Source organism: Wolffia australiana, chromosome 15 (genome assembly GCF_029677425.1).
Source record: "Wolffia australiana isolate 7733 chromosome 15, ASM2967742v1".
NCBI lineage: Eukaryota > Viridiplantae > Streptophyta > Magnoliopsida > Alismatales > Araceae > Wolffia > Wolffia australiana.
In genome coordinates, this window is record NC_135849.1 from 10624926 (window position 1) to 10643528 (window position 18603).

At 40.5% G+C, this 18603-nt stretch overlaps 3 protein-coding genes across 4 annotated transcripts; all 3 read left to right on the forward strand.

Moving 5' to 3' along the window:
- The first annotated feature begins 218 nt into the window (after positions 1-218).
- CPL4 (C-terminal domain phosphatase-like 4) lies at positions 219-4239 on the forward strand. 2 transcript variants are annotated; one of them, XM_078587664.1, is made up of 9 exons: positions 219-516; positions 630-794; positions 1746-1777; positions 1899-2047; positions 2357-2540; positions 2695-2987; positions 3075-3263; positions 3327-3365; positions 3449-4239. In XM_078587664.1, exons 2-9 carry the CDS (start codon positions 649-651, stop codon positions 3764-3766), a joined length of 1350 nt encoding a protein of 449 aa, XP_078443790.1. In that variant the 5' UTR covers positions 219-516; positions 630-648; the 3' UTR covers positions 3767-4239. The 2 variants fall into 2 exon arrangements, with proteins under 2 accessions (XP_078443790.1, XP_078443788.1); XM_078587662.1 differs by having other exon boundaries at positions 3075-3365.
- Positions 4240-5646: 1407 nt separating this feature from the next.
- Positions 5647-7104, forward strand: LOC144713181 (CBL-interacting protein kinase 6-like). The gene has a single exon (XM_078587693.1). It carries the CDS (start codon positions 5729-5731, stop codon positions 7004-7006), a length of 1278 nt encoding a protein of 425 aa, XP_078443819.1. The 5' UTR covers positions 5647-5728; the 3' UTR covers positions 7007-7104.
- A 5910-nt stretch (positions 7105-13014) lies between these two features.
- Positions 13015-17523, forward strand: LOC144712932 (leucine aminopeptidase 1-like). Its single transcript, XM_078587350.1, has 10 exons — positions 13015-13292; positions 13801-14218; positions 14295-14489; positions 15485-15710; positions 15800-15926; positions 16034-16129; positions 16393-16470; positions 16848-16908; positions 16997-17184; positions 17272-17523. The coding sequence occupies exons 1-10, from the start codon at positions 13047-13049 to the stop codon at positions 17398-17400; spliced, it is 1764 nt and encodes a 587-aa protein (XP_078443476.1). The 5' UTR covers positions 13015-13046; the 3' UTR covers positions 17401-17523.
- Positions 17524-18603: the final 1080 nt, after the last annotated feature.

Below are 18603 nucleotides of genomic sequence, written 5' to 3' on the forward strand. Positions count from 1 at the left end.
GAGAGAGAGAGAGAGAGAGAGAGAGAGAAAAGCGAAAGATGGTAGAAAAAAATTCTAGAGTATCCAAATATAGTGAAGGATTTCCTTTTAAACAAATATAGAGAGAGATTCAGACATTTATTATTTTTGAAGTTTTTTTGGTCCTTTAGTCTTCCAACCCTAAACAAAATTAAAATCCGTGAAGTACTCAAATATTTAATCCCCCAGAGTAATGACCGTGGCAGAAGAAGGAAAACGGGCACTGATCGAAGCAAATGCGGAATTGTAGTTCGGGGGAACTGCATCTCTACGGATTTTAGCTGCGTTTTCTGCGGAGAAATCAAAACCGAGAAGACTCATCCATCTTAGAACGACGATTTTTGCAAGCTTGCTTCAGCGGCGGTTCCCTTCTAGGAGATCATCTCAGACCTACACAAAGCATAATTGTATTTGGCTCAAGCATACGCCTTTGTTTTACCTCGCAACTCTGTCGTTTGTTGCTGAGTTCCAGAACCCTGGAATCTCGTATGATCCTAGGTTAAGGCCTTGCCATTTATGAACTTCCTCATAATTGTGGCATTTTCATTTTCTTCAAAAAATGGGATTTTCATTAAGTTGCTGAATGTCTGCTATTCATCTGTTTCTTTCAGAGTTGTTGACTTGGTCGTCATGAACTTGGCGGAATCATCCTTTCATTCCTCTAGCAGCAGCGATGATCTTGCGGCCATCCTCAACGACGAACTGGAGACAGCTTCCTCTGATTCTTCCCCAGAATTCGGCACTGATGAAGATGAAGAAGGTCTCCTTGAACAACGGTACCTTTTTTTCCTCTCATTGAGCCCCATTCATCGTTGATTCTTTTCGCTGATTTGTCTGTATCATGTTCGGATTCCTATAACTTCGAAGAAAATGAAATTGCAATCTTTGTCGACTAAACGTAGGAAGATAATCAAGCTTATCGGAATGAAATTGTTTCCTCCCACTTTGACGTTTGATGTTTCATTCTTCTTCTGAGTATTTTTATGTATTTTCCAGCACTTTCCCCGCGTGGGAAAGTTTAACGAAGCCCGTTTTTCCATCTCTTCCAGTTTGAACCTTGATGAACTATTCCTTTTTAACCCAGACGTTTTGGAATTCTAGTTGACTTAACACCTAGGCTCAATGCGAACATCCTTTTGTTGCTTATATTCATGTTGAAACTGAATATGACGGGTCAAGCTCATAAAATATGTATTGTGGTACAGTGACTTGGTTTTCTTATTTTCGTGTTATATTTATCTACGGCGTATGGTCCATCATTTTCTTCTCAAGATCCTCTCTTTTGCCTGTATGAGGAATCGATTTTCATTTTAGACATTGACGGGTGACTTTGTTCGTATCACACCTTTAGGTCTGTTGTGCATTAATTATCATGCAGTGGTATATATTTCAACTACTTGAAGATTTCTCTATTTTAAGATTATTTCTCTGGGCGGATGATGTGATGAAATCCATTAATGATGTTCAGGTGGGCATTTTAGGGACAACAACAGACTGCTATTTTTCTATTTTATTCTCATGATTTTAATTGATGATATAGCTTTTGAAAAATCATTTTACCGTGTAAGGAACTGTAATTTAACCCGTTAGATTGGACTAGAGCCTGACTCCTGGCGGAACGTCAAGCAAGGTTCCATAGTTTTCTCTTTAGTTATCCGGTAGTAGATATGTTTTCAGTTCATGTCCCGTTTTTTGGTTCTCTGAAGATTTTCTTTGTCGACCTGTAGGGTTAAAAGACAGAGAGTTGACTCCGCTGAAGGTATGATTGCAGATATCGTGTAGACTTAATGAGATATTCATAGATAATATGATGGAACTAAAATTGTGTGTGTCGTGGTGAATAATTTTTCTAATCCTATGGTTTCTCACTTCGTGCCCAGAATCCCTTCAAGTAATCGAGGATGCCCCTGTAGTCCAACAGACTAAGAACGCTTGTTTGCATCCCGGTTTTTTCAAAGGGCTTTGCATGGTTTGTGGACAGATGGAGGAAGATGATGGGTCAGGGGTTCCCTTTGGCTACATACACAAGGTATAACATCGTTGTTACATTACAATTAATATCTTTCTATTGTAGTATGATGTACTTTCTACGCAGGTTATCTTAATTTCTCTGATTTCTGATAAAATCAAATTTCAATGCTATCTCATTTCAGATACTTTCAGGTAAAATCAAAATTTAATGTTATTTCTATGACTCCTATTATCCAACGCTGTGCCATTTAAGATACTTTCCTGAAAATTGTTTATTACAGATCAACAACTAAATGTGTTTCTTTGATGTGTCGTACAATTCCAATTCCATGTTCTGAGTTGACCTCGCTCTCTGGTCTATTGGCAGGACCTGAAATTGGGTTCTTCAGAAATTGACCGTCTACGTGGAGCTGACATGAAGAACCTTTTGCGTCGAAAGAAATTGATCCTTGTCCTAGACTTGGACCACACGCTACTCAACTCAACACGTCTTGTAGATTTGTCAGCTGAGGAACATCATTTGATTGAACAGGCACTCACCACCGCACAAGGTACTTCTGCGCGTCCATTTATGAATATCAATTGTGGCTTTATTACGGTTACTTCGTTTCGGTTCTTAGAATCTCTAGTTTTTGTCACGGCTCCATAAGTTTATTTCCACAATTATCACTCATTAAGGATTTCTACTGTTTGTTCTATTTTTAGCTGGTGATGGCAGTGGTACTCTTTTCAAGTTGGATCGCATTCACATGCTGACGAAGCTGAGACCATTTATCCACACATTCTTGAAGGAGGCGAGTGAACTTTTTGAAATGTACATATACACCATGGGTGAGCGTGCTTATGCTCTTGAAGTGGCTAAGGTTATCGATCCAGAGGGAATATACTTCCACTCCAAGATTATCTCGCAGTCTGACTGCACCCAGCGGCATCAGAAGGGACTTGATGTGATCCTTGGCGCCGAGAGCACCGTCCTCATCCTCGATGACACAGAGATGGTCAGACCCTGCCAAAGGACCCATGAGCCTTTTAGGGTTTAAGGTTTTGGGGTTTAATGTTTAGTTGACTGGAACTTGAACGTTCAGGTATGGCAGAAGCATAGGGAAAACTTGATCTTGATGGAGAGGTACCACTTCTTCTCCTCGAGCTGTCGCCAGTTCAACTCTCCGGAGAAGTCTCTCTCTCAGATGAACAAAGATGAGAGGGAGTCAGATGGGCTGCTCGCCACAACTCTAGGTGTCCTCAAGCGTGTTCACCAAGCCTTCTTTGATGAAGTGGGTTTATTTCTTAAATGGACTTCATTTTTTTTTGGCTTTCTAAACCTCTTTCTCCTACAGCTCGGAGAAACCGATGCTGCCAGCAGAGATGTTCGACCGGTAGATCATCTTTCAGCCTTCCTTTTCATTTTTTGTTTCCGAAATAGGGAGGAAAGTTAAATCTTTTGCTTTGGTCTGAACAGTTTTTGCAGAGAGTCCGGAAAGAAGTACTGGCTGGTTGTAAGGTGGTTTTCAGTGGGCTGTACCCTTCCAGTGAGGTTCCGTCGGAGCAGCCCATCTGGCGGCTCTGTGAGCGACTTGGCGCCGAATGCTGTGTTAACTTTGACTCCTCTATCACCCATGTCATCGCCGGTTGCCCTGGCACAGAGAAGTCGCGGTTGGCTTTGAGACATGGGAAGTTTCTGGTTAGCCGCCGATGGGCTGACGCCGCCAACTATCTCTGGCGTCGGTTGCCTGAGGAAGACTTCCCAGTCATCCTGCCCAATAACCCCCCCTCATGAATGTTAATTATCATGCATCTCCCTCTGTAATCGGAGGAACGGTTTCACCGCTTACTGGGTCTCAAATTATTGGGTCTTCCCAATTATGTATCTGCATGATCGACAAAGGATGACGAGATGATGAAATAGGATTCTTCTTCAGAGGCTATCGAAGGAGACAAGCAGATAGCTCATCAGGAAGTGATTGATACATGCTCCTTAATCAGTAAGTGTGGGAAGCCTATAAAGGGCAGGAGTGGGAGTGGGCCTGGCATTCAGTCATTTTGTCAAGTGAAGATAGTTGGTTGACTGGAGCAACCCAAAGTCTGGAGCAACAGGACTTGCCCTGCAGACCAGAGGAGAGACTTCCACCAGGAATCTCTATTATCGTTGACCTTTCTTTCTTGTCTCCTTCTAGAACTCTCTCTCTTGTTGACTCAGATTACAGATTGAATTCTCTCGGTACGATCTCAGGATTGATTATCTATCATTAATTTGATCGTATCATACTGGTATTAGATCACCGCCAATTCTCTGCTGACATGTTTCCAGATCTACTCTGCCAAGTATGAATTCTCCCGAAATTGGTTTGAGAGGGTCACTGATTTTGTGTGATATCCCAATCTTTTGTAAAAAAAGAATCTCACCAAACTGGTTGATCTATATCAATGCTTTTGATAAATTGTGGTTAATCTGCATATGAGACAGAACTACCGGTCATAGAAGAACCAAGTTAAAAGGGAAACGGCGGAAACAGTGACCAGCAAGATGCAACCTAGATTTTATCAAACGTTCATCAACAACTTAAAACAATGACTTCAAAGTTTGAAGGTAACATCTTGACCACTTCCAAACCTGCAACGTAAGGGAGGTCCCAGTCCAGTGATGTTGAAAAGTCAATGACAAAGTTAAAAAAGAAAATTTTAAAAATGGCATCTAATAGGTAGAAAAAATAAGAAGAAACAAAGAACAAAATAACAAGAGGAGAAGGACAAAATAATAACAAAAAAGAGAAGACTAATAAAAGAAGAAGAAAGAAGGATGAACAGAAGAAGAAGAGTAGAAGAGATAAAGAATAAACAATAAGAAAATGAAACGACAATGAAGACAAAAAGAAAAATAAAAGAAAATCAAAAGAATATAAAAAAAATGAAGACGAAAAGTTAATAAAAGTGAAAGAAGATAAAGCGAAGAACGAGAGAGAAGAAGAAGAAAAAGAAGAGAATATGAAAATAAAAAGAGAAGAATAAGAAAGGAAGATGAAAATATTAATAAAAGATCAACAAGAGATGAAGACAGGAAGATGAAAAGAAGAATAAGAATAAGAAAGAGAGCAAGAGTATGGTAATGGTATGGTCTGACCCAATACAACTTATGAAAAAAATTAGGGAAAATATTAATCGCACCAAACAGAAAAATCCTTCTATTCTTGCTTTAGGTGCAAATTGCACAAATCAAAAAACATTGCAAAAAAATATTTTTAAAATGCCGTCATCCGTTGCTAACTTTTAATACCGTCATCCTCGTCCAAAGCTGCAGTTACGTGCCGTCATCCCTCCGTCAACCCAGTTCAAAAGACATCGCGGTCTTCAGCGGCTGCCACGTCCCCGACAAGCTGCCGCCGGACGTATCTTACCATGCAACGTGTTGAAAGCTCGTTCGGCTTCATAGTCCACAAAGGCGGCGTTTTTAAACCGTTATGCTTCGCGAAGATTAGACTCGCACACACTTTACAGTTTTAAAGGATATTTCACAATCTTAGGAAAATTAGAGGCCCCAATGCGATCCGAAATCAGAATCCTCTTCGATGCGACATATGATACTTCCTAGTTCCTACTCACCACAAAACTGCCGCCACGTTGCGCCTCTTCCTCTCTTATAAGAAAGGCGGTAGTCTGAGGTAGACGAGCAGCAAGGCTTCAAGAACAGGAGATTCAACCGATACTTAGCACAGAGAGAGGAGGTTCTGTGTTTTTATCAGTAATGGCGATGGAGGAAGCTCTGTTCTCGTCGTCTTCATCCCCTGAGACTGTTCTCCAAGGCAAGTACGAGATGGGTCGTCTCCTCGGCCATGGAACCTTCGCGAAGGTCTACTTCGCGAGAGAGATCAAAACCCGCCGGGCTGTGGCTGTGAAGGTGTTCAGCAAGGAGAAGGTCATCAAGGCGGGGATGATGGATCAGATGAAGTGGGAGATCGCGGTGATGAAGAAGGTCGCTCACAAGAACATCGTGGAACTCTACGAAGTGCTGGCCTCCAAGACGAAGATTTACTTCGTCATGGAGCTCGTTCGCGGAGGCGAGCTCTTCTCCAAGATCTCCGGGAACGGCCGGCTCAGAGAGAACGCCGCTCGGGAATACTTCCGCCAGCTGATCTCCGCCGTCGATTTCTGCCACTCTCGGGGAGTCTACCACCGGGATCTAAAGCTGGAGAATCTCCTGCTCGACGACGCGGGGAATCTCAAGGTCGCAGACTTCGGCCTCAGCGCCTACGCCGATCATCTTCGATCGGACGGTCTTCTCCACACGGCCTGCGGCACCCCGGCTTACGTAGCGCCGGAGGTTGTCAAGAAGAAGGGCTACGACGGCGCTAAGTCTGATATCTGGTCTTGCGGCGTTCTCCTCTACGTGATGCTCGCGGGGTTCCTTCCTTTCCAGAGCGTAAACGTCGTGGCCATGTACAGGAAGATGCAGCGAGGAGACTACGCCTGCCCGCCATGGTTTTCTCTCGAGGCTCGACGGATAATCAGCAGGATGCTAGACCCCAACCCGGAGACCAGGATCTCCATGGAGAAGCTCAAAGAGACGAGGTGGTTCAAGTCCTTTGGTCAGCAGTCATGGGAGACACGCAGTAATGAGAAAGAGAAGCAGACGGAGCCGGAGAAGCTCAACGCTTTCCATATTATTTCTCTCTCGTCTGGGTTGGATCTGTCTCAGTTGTTTGAGGACGGGAACGCGCTGCGGTTTGTCACGGCGGAGCCGCCGGGCGTGGTGATATCCCGGCTGGAGAGCGTTGTGGAAGGAAGGTCGGGGGATATTAGCGTGACGAAGTGCGAGGCCGGTTTGCTGATGGAGAAGCAGGTCACGGGAAAGGGCGGAAGGTTGTCTCTTGAGGTGGGGATCTTCGTTGTGGCGCCTTCAGTGCTGGTTGTGGAGCTGAAGAAACTAAGTGGAGATACAACGGAGTATCGGAACTTCTGCCGCAACGAGCTCCGGCCTGCGTTGCAGGACATTTTTCTGTGTGGCTCCCCCGGTGTCTTCTGATTTCTTCGTAGGTCCCCTCTAGGTGTTTTCTGTAAATGCTTGGGCTATTGATTTCCTACTGTCAATATATAAAGGAGAGTAAATTAAAATTTTTTTCATCGTTTTGTTGGTAACAGGCGGCATTAGAAAGGTTTTTTCTGTGCCTATTCTCTTAGCGTTTTACCCTCACCCTCTGTCACTCTTCTACTGATCTCCACTTCTCTATCATATGAGAACGAAATAAATCATCTCCGCTCTGAAACGAACCCAGAGTCCGGTCTCTGACATTATGTAATTTAACAAGGCTTTATCAAACGGAGCTGCTCATTCGGAACACATTTCCCAGGAAGACATTTACCAACAGGTAGAAAGATTGACATGAGAGTATCATCACAAGCTTAATCAACCCACTGTCAAGTTAGGACCAACAAAAACTAATTGGAGATGATAAAAAGTATTAGCGGAAAATTTTAGGCAAGGTATTTTCCAAGAATCCTCTCGTATGGGACTTAATTATTTTCTACGCTTGATGTCAGGATACCGAATGTTATAATATCACAATATTAGGTCTTAATTACAGGGGCTTAAACATATCACAATTGTGATGTTTATTAAAATAAAAAATTAAAAGACTGGTTCATATGAATATTTCCATTTCTTCACTTCTACTTTTCATTATTCACGGTCACCGAATGAGTATTTTTTTCAGCTTCTCTTAGATTTTGGATACATCTTTGTAAACATTTTGCAATAAAAAATTAGATTGGATAAACTGTGTATCAAGCAATATGTAAATGTTAAGATAATATATTTATGAATCATTAGGTTGCGATGAATAGTGGAAAAATAGTCCAAGCATTCTAAAATTGAATCATATTTAAGTTATTCTGTATGCACATTATTAAAATAAAATTTATATTGTATCATTTAAAAATACAAAATAATAATTACGAATAAACTAAACAGAAGATTTTTCAAAAAAATATATACCTGAATTTACATATAACTGAAAAAAGAGGAGTGAAGATCATCAAAATATGTAAACAGCATGGAACTATATATATTGTATGAAAGATACAAAAATTGGAAGGAACAAAGAAGAAAAAAGGGTACTCTATATAAGCCTGAGTGCTAAAAATAAATTGAATTGAATGATAGGGATATTGAAAATTTTCAAAGTAATCCAAATGAATTTAATTGTCTTCATTTTTCTAGAGATTATTTCGAATAATTTTTTAACTCTATAATGAAACCTCTTTAAACAAAAAAATAAAGTGGTAGAATAGAATGTGAAATGATATAGAGTAAGCCTAGGAAATTTTTATCTAGATTGGGAAGAATAATTCATTATCAAACATGAAAGGGAAAATTTGATAAAATAAGCGCTGTATTTGAACATTATTATCATGGAAGGGTTTTTATTGAATAAATGGATGATGGGATGTAGTTCTTATAAGGAAATGATGTAGTTCGAGGATAACAAAAAGCTGAAATATATATGAATAAACTGATTGAGCTCAATCACTTTTCCAAACCAAATAATTTAAATAATTTTTGGTTATATATATCTCATTTAGTATAACTTAAACTCACGGATTTCAGAGAAAATATGAGTTTATGAACATGTGATATTAGATGCATGTAAAATAATTAGACCAAAGAAAGTGGTGTTTAATGCAAATAAAAAAGTGATATCCATTGGATACATGTGATACATGAACATATGGATATTCTAATAGGAGTTTATAAATTTTATCAGATAAGCACCATAAATTTTCATCCATTATAAAATTGTATGACTAGTCCATTTGGATATTATTTGTTTCATGTATTTGGAAACCTGTTATTATGTAAAGGTCAATATTTTAAAATATTTTTTTTTCTCAAATTTATAATGAACTCACTCATTCCCAAGTAAGAGAGAGTGTAACATGATACTACCTGTTTCACCACATTAATATTTTCATCGTGCACAAACAAATAGTCTGAAAGATTTGTGAAACAAAAAGACATTGTATCCAAACAGAGAGACTTCAGGAATTTCCAATAAAGACTTTTTGTTGATTGAGTTCTATCCACCCACATAGATATGCATGTTTGGGATGATACTGCTTGTGTTTTTTGTGCAAACTAGAAACTTCCCTCATTGATTATGAACCATCTTTTTAACATAATACCTCTTCCCACAAGGATATCCATCAGTATTGACGAGTGATTTGGAAGCCGTGTATTTGTAGTGGGATTATTCAATCAGTTTAAATGTAAGCCACAGGAGGTATGTTGAATGAGAGCCCAAGAGGATAAAAACTTATTACAAGTAAAATTGACATTTGACGATTGAAGCTTGTTCTACTTTTGGTAGTAATCATAGTAATTGCTAGTTTACTTTCAGCTATTCCACTTATCTACGGGGAAACCTCATCATCTTCCACAATAGGAAACATCTTGGGTAAGTATAGAGACCAAATACTGAGGTATGGCTATCTTTGTATGTGAGATGATTGTGTATCTGGCCTCTTCTTATAGAAATGGATGTTGTAGTGGAGTCTCTTATGCCAACATATTACGGTAAGAGATGAATGTGCTCATGGCCTCACTTAAAACAATAGAAACTGTACTGATCACATGGCGCCCATTGAGGTAAGTGCCCATTATGTTTGTGACATGGTCCTCGAAAGGCATTATGACTAAACCACATGTCACTTCATCGAAACATCTCATTAACACCTTCATGGAGGGCTTGAGTGGATCGTTATAGGGCTTGGTATGCTTCAAGCAAGGCTTGTTTGATAGCCACGCTAATCCAAGCTTGAAGGAGAGTGTGACATGACATCCACATTGTCTATATTGGTCAATATCCACTCATTTTTGGACTTGTTCTTGATTTGTATTTATTTCACCTAGCCTCTCTCTCTCTCTCCTATATAAGATATGGGGACCTCCCTTGTCTTCACAGACTTCACTGGTTACGTCATTTCCCGATTATTGAGCTGTTCATTGCCTCTCTCTCTCTCTCCTATATAAGAGATGGGGGCCTCCCTTGTTTTCACAGACTTACACTTGTTACATCATTTCCCAATTATTGAGCTGTTCCTAGTCTCTCTCTCTCTCTCCTATATAAGAGATGGGGACCTCACTTGTTTTCACAGACTTCACTGGTTACATCGTTTCCCAATTGTTGAGCTGTTCCTCCACATACTTCAGTCTAGACATGGTTGTTCTGTTCGTTTGAAATGAACAAAAAATTAGCACAAAAGAACCGCACAGGGCAAAATTTGCTGGAATTGTTCTTTGTTCTGTTCTTTTTTTTTAACGAACAAAATTCGCACAAAAACTAGAAAAAAATTCGCACAAAGCGAACAAAAGAACTGCACACAGGTCTGTGCGATGTTCTGTTCTAATTCGCTTTTGTTCTGTTTGGAAAACCGAACAGAACGAACGATTCGCACAAATTCACACAAAAAGAACAGAACGACCATGTCTACTTAAGTCACCAAGCCTTGTAGGAGATTCTCCTACCTCAAAATATCATTCTCTGCTAAAAAAAAGAAACCAAAAAACACTTGGGATTCCTAAATGTTTCTAGTCAGTTCAATAAAATTCATAATTCCTCCTGTATCTTCTCCCTTCATCACATCCCACTTTATCTCATTTTCTCAATCTGTTTATCATCTATTTAAATTGACCAGTCTTCCCAAATAAAATCTTTTATTCAATTCCAGCTATCTTGATTGTATTAGTACCTCTCACTATATTCATCAATTCAATATATTCCCTTTCTTACTCACTTCTTTTTAATTTTCTACTTCTACATTTCTTATAGGTTCTTCTTCCTAATAGATTCAATTAGTTTTCCAACAATCATTCTATCTCAACTCTTTCCATCATTTGCTCAAATCTATCTCAGATCCTAGTCTCTTTTATCTTTCGTTTCACCTATATGAAAACACATTCCAAGAAATAGACTTTTCATTTAATTCCAACTTTTAATTACAGAGATAGACCTATTTGTCCATGACATAGATCAGAAATATAGTAAAGAGGCAGATACCTTAAAAAACCAATTATCAGAAAACACTATAGAGGTCATCCTTTTGCATTCACTCATTACTGGTTTGAGTCTACCAGAAAAGCCGGGACTGAAATTAGACCAGTCTTTCAGGACTAATTTCAGTCCCGGTTTTCGTCCAACATCCCGGACGGGACAATTTTTTCGTCCGGGAAAAAAAAAACCGTCACGTCCACGTCCTTGCACTACTCAAGGCTGTTCCTATTATGATAAACTAGAGGGGGCCTTTCGCAATGCTTGCTTGTGGTAGAGAGAGAAGTGAGAGAAAGCATGGCTGTCCTCGTCATGGGAGAGAAGAAAATCAGTATCTTGAATTATTTCAATCAGAAATGTTAACAATAAATCATCGCCAGATTTTGAAAAACTTCAAAAATAAAAAAAAGGATAAACCTGTATAGAGAGAGAAGAGAGAGAAAGCAGGGTCATCCTCATCATGGGAGGGAAGAAAAAATCCCATCTTCAGCCACTCAAACGAACCACACAGAACTGATGCTCGTAGGCGGACGACTGAGAAGAAAACAAACGAAGGCTCTCTCGTTTGGGTTACATGCTGGGGGTAGCATAGACGATGGGTGACAGAACAGACATCACCTGGTCCCTATGCAACAACGTCGCCCATTCCTTCTTTGCCTCCAAGCTTCTCGCCGCGGGCGCAGGCAGCGAAACTCTGTAATTCAGATCCCACGGGAGAAATATCCGGCTGCCATGGTAACAAAAATAATTCGAACTAAATTAGACTATAATATTACGATCTGTATCGGGTGTAGTTTGTGTCTTGATTTGGCGAACGTTTCTCACTCGTGGTTGAGGATTTTCCTTGGAACTGTGAGTTGTCGAAAAAACCAAACACTTGATCCGATAAAAAATTAGAAACATGGATGGTCCAGTGGAAATGTGGATCAATAGAGATAGCGAGGTTTTTACCACTCCAAAGCATTGCTCTTCAAGAAAGTAGATTAATTTCAGGCGGTGATCAGGAATTTTGGGACATTCGAAGAACATTTCATCTAGAACATCCACATTCGAAGAAGATTTTGAAGAACATTTCGAAGAACATTTTCAGCAGAAATTCAACAGCATTTTATTCAGAAAACTGTAACAAATTCCGAATGAAACTCACACGTTGAACGAAACTCACACGTTGATCCGATCAGAGATTGGACCATGGATGTTCCAGATGGAACTGTACTTCAGAATTCCCCAAAATTACAGTTCATCGTTTGAAATTATTGCTGAGGAAAATAATTTGGTTTAAATTGGAACCGTGAGTTGTCAAAACAACCACAGACTTTGATCCGAACAAAAATTAGAAACGTGTCTGAAATTCAATGAAATGAAGAAATTTCATTGAATTTATCCATCTAAATTCAATGGACAAATCTATCCATCTAAATTCCAGAGGTCCGATCGAGAGTTGTCGACTCAACATCAAACAACAGCAAACATGCAATCTTTTGATGGGCATCATTCACGCTTCTCAAAACCGCCCTCTTTGTTTCAATGTATTTTAATCTTAGACGTAAAATCCACGATGAAGAAATTTCATTGAATTTATCCATCTAAATTCAACGGACAAATCTTTCCATCTAAATTCCAGAGGTCCAATCGAGAGTTGTCGACTCAACATCAAACAACAGCACACATGCAATCTTTTGATGGGCATCATTCGCGCTTCTCAAAACCGCCCTTCGATGCTTCTCGCTCTCTCTTCTCTCTCACTCTCTCTCTTCTCTCTCACTCTTTTTTCAGCCAATCAGAGTCCAGAAGGGTACATGAATTCCTATCTCTACTACTATAGTAGAGATAGTAGTAGAGATATAGAACATAGGCTGTTTAGTAAAATACAAGGTTATTTTGGAACCATAGAGTCAAATAGTTAATAAATTAACCAACTATGGTTGAAAAGATTCTCCCAGATTCATACCGAGATCCATATGATTTAAAGCGGCCGCAAATTCAGATTGGATAAATACCGGGCAAACGCTTCGCAGAATGTCCGCGCTCGCAGCGTTCTCTGCTTCCACCTCCGCGGCGATTCTTGCGTCGCGTATATCCGCGTGTTCTTCGTCTCTGTCGTCATCCGTCTTCTGCTTGCGCCTACATCGTCGATTGTGCTCTGCAGGCTCTCGCTCTCCATTTTCCCCGCGCCCATTCTGCAGTAGAACTCCGATGGCGCAGAGAACGGTCGCCCAAGCAACTCTTGGGCTCACCCAGGCCAATGCCGTCGATCCTCCGCAGGTCTCTGCTAGTGTCGACTGTTTTTTTTTTTTTTTGCGCCATTATCCCTTGTTATCAGTTCCGGTCAGTATAAACTAACCCTAGGAGGCAGTGAGGGTAATGGGTGTCCCGAAAATCGTTTATTTTTAATCTTGCGTACCGCAATTTATCTGTGTTTTTGCCTTCATCTTCGGTTAGGGTTCATGTGTAAAATATGGGTAGAATGAAGAATTATCATTTTTGAATGCTAAAAGAGAACTCTGATCCGGTTCGTAGATCAAGATTTCTAAAATTTTCCTCTTTTAGAGCTCAGAGGCTTCTTGTTTCTTTCGTTTTTTTCTGATGAAATTTATTTGATTGCGATGGTTGATTATCTTTGCATATTGTTTCTTCTTACGCTATTTTGTCTTCGCTTCCGTTGCTATTTTATCTCATGTTTGCTCGGACGCAACCTTTTTGCACCTTCTCATGGCTTCGACATTGGATTCCGAAGCGAATAATAATTACTGTACCCTTTATTCTCTTGTAGATTTCATTTTCTGCGAAAGAAATCGAGTTAGGAGAATGGGAAGGAGATATACTTGCCGTTGGTGTGACCGAAAACGATATGAAAAGGGATTCCGAGTCGAAATTTGAGAACCCTATACTAAAGAAACTGGATGAACTGGTCGAAGGGTTACTCGCTGAAGCTTCAAAGGAGGAAGATTTTTCTGGAAAGGCTGGGCAGTCAACTGTTCTCAGAATTAAGGGTCTGGGTTTCAAACGTCTTGGGTTACTTGGGCTTGGAAACTCGTCCTCTTCTTCAATATCTGCATTCCGAGGCCTTGGCGAGGGTGTTGCGGCAGCAGCGAAATCCTCTCAGTCTTCGAGTGTAGCAATATTGCTGGCTTCCACCGATGAGCTTCCGGCAGATACGAAGCTGAAAACTGCTTATTCCATCGTGCTAGGTTTTCTTCTCACTTCTTTTGGACTTCTCTTCATCATATTGACGTTTCTCGCATCTGAGTTTGTTGGGTTTTTCAGGTACTGTTCTGGGTACCCATGAGGACACCCGGTTCAAAGCAGAATCAAAGAAGTCTAAGCTGCAATCAGTTGATATTATAGGGCTGGGTTCTGGGTCTGATTTGGCTCAGAAATTGAAGTATGCCAGCAACGTATGCTCTGGGATTATTTTCGGGAGGGAGCTTGTTAATGCGCCGGCCAATGTTCTTACTCCTGGTTCGTTTTACTCGTGCCATTTTTTTAATGAACTGTCTGTTTTCCACTGTAATTCACGGTATCGCGCGAGTGACCTGTTAGATCATCACGGCCCAGTTAGGGCTAATTTTACTAACTTATGGGCCTGAGGCCATGTACGTGTAATAGACTAATCCTAGGGATCTAATGAAAAAATTAACCTAAAATGGATTTAAATAAAGGCCCAATAAGGGCCCATTAACGGCCCACTAAGGACCCATTAAGGGCCCAATAGTGAGGGGCCCATTTAGGGAATATATTAGGTCCATTAAGGACCTAATATATGCTGGGCCTGATTTATATCAGGCCCAGCCTCCAACAGCTATAAATATAGCTGTTGGAAGTTCTTTTTTGAAAAAGGAATCTTTTCTGCAGCTTTTTCCAACGGTCAGTTTTTGACCGTTGGACAAAAGCATTAACCTCTCTCTCTCTCTCTCTGTGAAAAAATTGTATAAAAGGGGCATCTGTTCAGTAATAAAGTCAGTTTATTTTGCCCCAATTTTTCTGTCTCTTCTCCACATTCTCAGAAATTCTCTCTGCAGTCCTCTATCTCATCCTTTTCTTTCAATTTATTACATGACCCATGAATGTCATTGCCATTGCTGTTGTCAGTGTCATGGTCGATGTCATCAACCCTCACTGACGTTGACAATGTTGATGAAATTGACGACGGCGATGATGATGGGGTGTCACTGACAGTTGACGCCGTCTGTCAACATCAGACATCAATTTATTAACATTCTAATTAGAAAGTGTCGCTGTCAGCTGGCTTTCTTGAGGACAACAATGACGATGGTGGTGTGTTTTTTCATAAATTATGTATGGTTGATGGTGTCGGCAACGTTGACAGCTGTTGATGTTGATGAGGCCATTGTCAAATTGTCCTCTGGCTTCAAATTTAGACATTAACGCCATTGGGACGTGCCAAAGTCTACTTGAAGCTGTGAGATGTAACCACTGTTATACCCTTATATCAGGAGCACTTGCTGAAGAGGCATCAAGAATTGCTGCAGAGTGCAAAGATGTGCTTTCAGCTAAGATATTGGATGCCGAGCAGTGCAAGGAGCTAAAGATGGGTTCTTACCTGGGCGTGGCAGCGGCATCTACTAATCCACCTCATTTCATTCATCTCTGTTACAAGCCGCCAAATGGGGAGGTGAAGACAAAGTTGGCCATTGTCGGCAAGGGTCTAACTTTTGACAGGTGCTTTGTCATCTCATTCTCTCAACCTTCTGTATTGTTGTGTTATCCGTGGCTTTTTCTGCTGACATTCAATTTCTGTAAAATGCCAGTGGTGGTTATAACATTAAGACTGGGCCTGGCTGTTTAATCGAACTAATGAAATTTGACATGGGAGGTTCTGCAGCTACTCTGGGTGCTGCAAGAGCTATCGGGTTGATTAAACCTCCGGGAGTTGAGGTAAGCTTTATTATTTTCATTATTTTGCGTTGAAATTGGAAATTCGAGTGGCAATTTAATTGTTATAGATGCTGTATAAACCAATAATCGGTTGGGAATTGTCTCAGGTTCATTTTATCGTTGCGGCATGTGAGAATATGATTAGTGGCACTGGTATGAGGCCAGGTGATATTCTTACGGCTTCAAACGGGAAGACGATTGAGGTTAATATCATATCTGGCCGATCCCTTTTTTGTGAATTATGGATGCTGAGAAGGCTTTTATGGCTTTTTAAAATTAACATGCCTTGTTTCATACATTTCTTAAGTGACAATCACATCATTTTCAAGGTTTTATCTCTATTATCCTGTGCCTGTCTTCAAAAATTGTGTATTTACCGTTGTCTCTGAGTTTCATCTTTTACTCATAGTTTTGTTTCCTTGTCATTGACTCTGCTATTGCTCTCTGATTTTATATCGCTGTGTAGGTTAATAACACCGATGCAGAAGGTAGGTTGACGCTGGCAGATGCTCTAGTTTATGCCTGCAATCAAGGCGTTGAGAAGGTAAATATTCTTAGAAGTGTATTATATTATCAATGTTTATTTCAGTAACGCAGAGAAAATTTTTTTTCTTTCCCATGGAGTTGAAACACCTTCTCTTATTACTTGTTGTCCTGAACTCTAATTTAAACATGAAGCTTGGGGTTCAGCTTGTTGAAAGCTTCAGTTATTGAATCGTCATACTTCTTAGAAATAACAATCCCTTTATTTTTTGACAATTACTATTGTACAGAACTCTAACATAAACATGAAGCTTGGAATGGCTTAGGACTCAGCTTGTTGAAAGCTTCAGTTATTGAATCGTCATCATTTTCAGAAATAACAACCACTTTAATTTTTTCACAATTACCTGGACGATGAAGTTTTACACTAACTTGCAGATCGTGGACTTGGCTACCCTCACTGGTGCTTGCATTGTCGCTCTTGGTCCATCGATAGCCGGTATATTCTCTTTTCAGTCTTGTGTTGTTCTCAGTGAAACTTCGGCGTAGTTAAACTTAATTAATTTTGTTGTTGCCTTAAATTCTAGGGTTCTTCACCCCAAGTGAGGATCTCGCGAAGGAGGTCCTTTCTGCTTCCGCGGTGACCGGAGAAAAACTCTGGAGGTTGCCCCTTGAGGACAGCTACTGGGAATCCATGAAATCAGGCGTTGCAGACATGGTCAACACAGGAGGCCGCCAGGGAGGAGCCATCACTGCTGCGCTTTTCCTTAAGCAGGTCAGAATTCATCGTTGCCTTTGATCTCTCTGTTCTTAGTTAATTCCCCCTTTTTTTCTTCTAATTAATGTTCCTTTTTTTGTGCAGTTTGTGGATGAGAAGGTCCAGTGGATGCACATAGACATGGCGGGGCCCGTCTGGAACGAGAAGAAGAAGAGTGCCACGGGCTTCGGTATCTCTACTTTGGTGGAATGGGTTCTTAAGCACTCCAACTAAACCCCAACTCATTCTTTGTCAGTTATGCTTCCTTTGTCGGTCTTTGTTAAACCTAAGATTTCAATCATTTGCATGATTGTTTGGATAATTGGCACTGGTATTGGCTCGGCTTTGGATTTGGAAGTTAATGCGTCTGAATGCTATGAAGTCAATAAAGATGCAGAGCTATTGCGAGTGGTCTAAACTTCGATCCTCGCATCTTTCTTCATATTCTATTTTGTTGGCTCAGTTGAGCATTCTTTTTTCTCAAATGAGGCATGTTGATGTGGTGCAATGTGGAAAATTTTCCCCTGGTCCCTTGGGTGGTGAGTGGGAGGAAATCTAAACTGTGCACTGCCCAAAACTGCCCAGCTGAGGGAGAAGAAAGCAACAGCTTTGTGCCCTGACAAGGTGTGTAGCAGCTAGGGATCGCCCGTCTCGATACCGGTATCGGATTTACGGTATCGGGGTGGATGCAGTACTGGATAATGAAAATCAAATTTTCAGTATCTGTTATCCCGATATCCTGATATTGGATATTGATATCAGATATCGGTTGCTACAGTACCGATATCCGATGTCGGTATCCGGCCCTATATTGTCATCCGTCTCTGTCTCTCGGGGAGGATGACGATATCGGATATCGAACGTGGGTATCGGATTTCGATATCCAACTTGGAAAGTTTGTTTAAAACATAATTTATCCATCATTGTGCAGTGGTTAGAGAGAATCAATGTGGGCAAGACGGTAAATAGAGAGCTTTATTTATTTATTTAGTGGCTCGTTTAATATATACAACTGAATCTTTTTTTTTCCATATGGGATAACAGGATTTGGAGTTTAACATCAAACTCCGATATCCATTAATTTTTTTCTGTCAATACTGGATACCAATATCCAGATACTGGTTCTGATATCCGGATATCGAAATCCGATATCCGGTATCCGATGCCCTTTTCGTCCTTACCCCTCCAATATCCGTCTTCGATATCCGTCTAGACCTAAAGGACGGATATTGGTTGTCCGATACCGGATATCAGACAGATATCGGTTGGACAATCCCTAGTAGCAGCAGAGGACTATAGTCAGGTGTAGTGTTTGCTTGTTCGTAGCCTGATATTGGATAATGATATGGGGATGAATGCTGTACCAGATATTGGAAATGGGAAATTGGATATCTATCTGTACCAAAATCCGGAGACTGGTTGATGATAACAAAATCC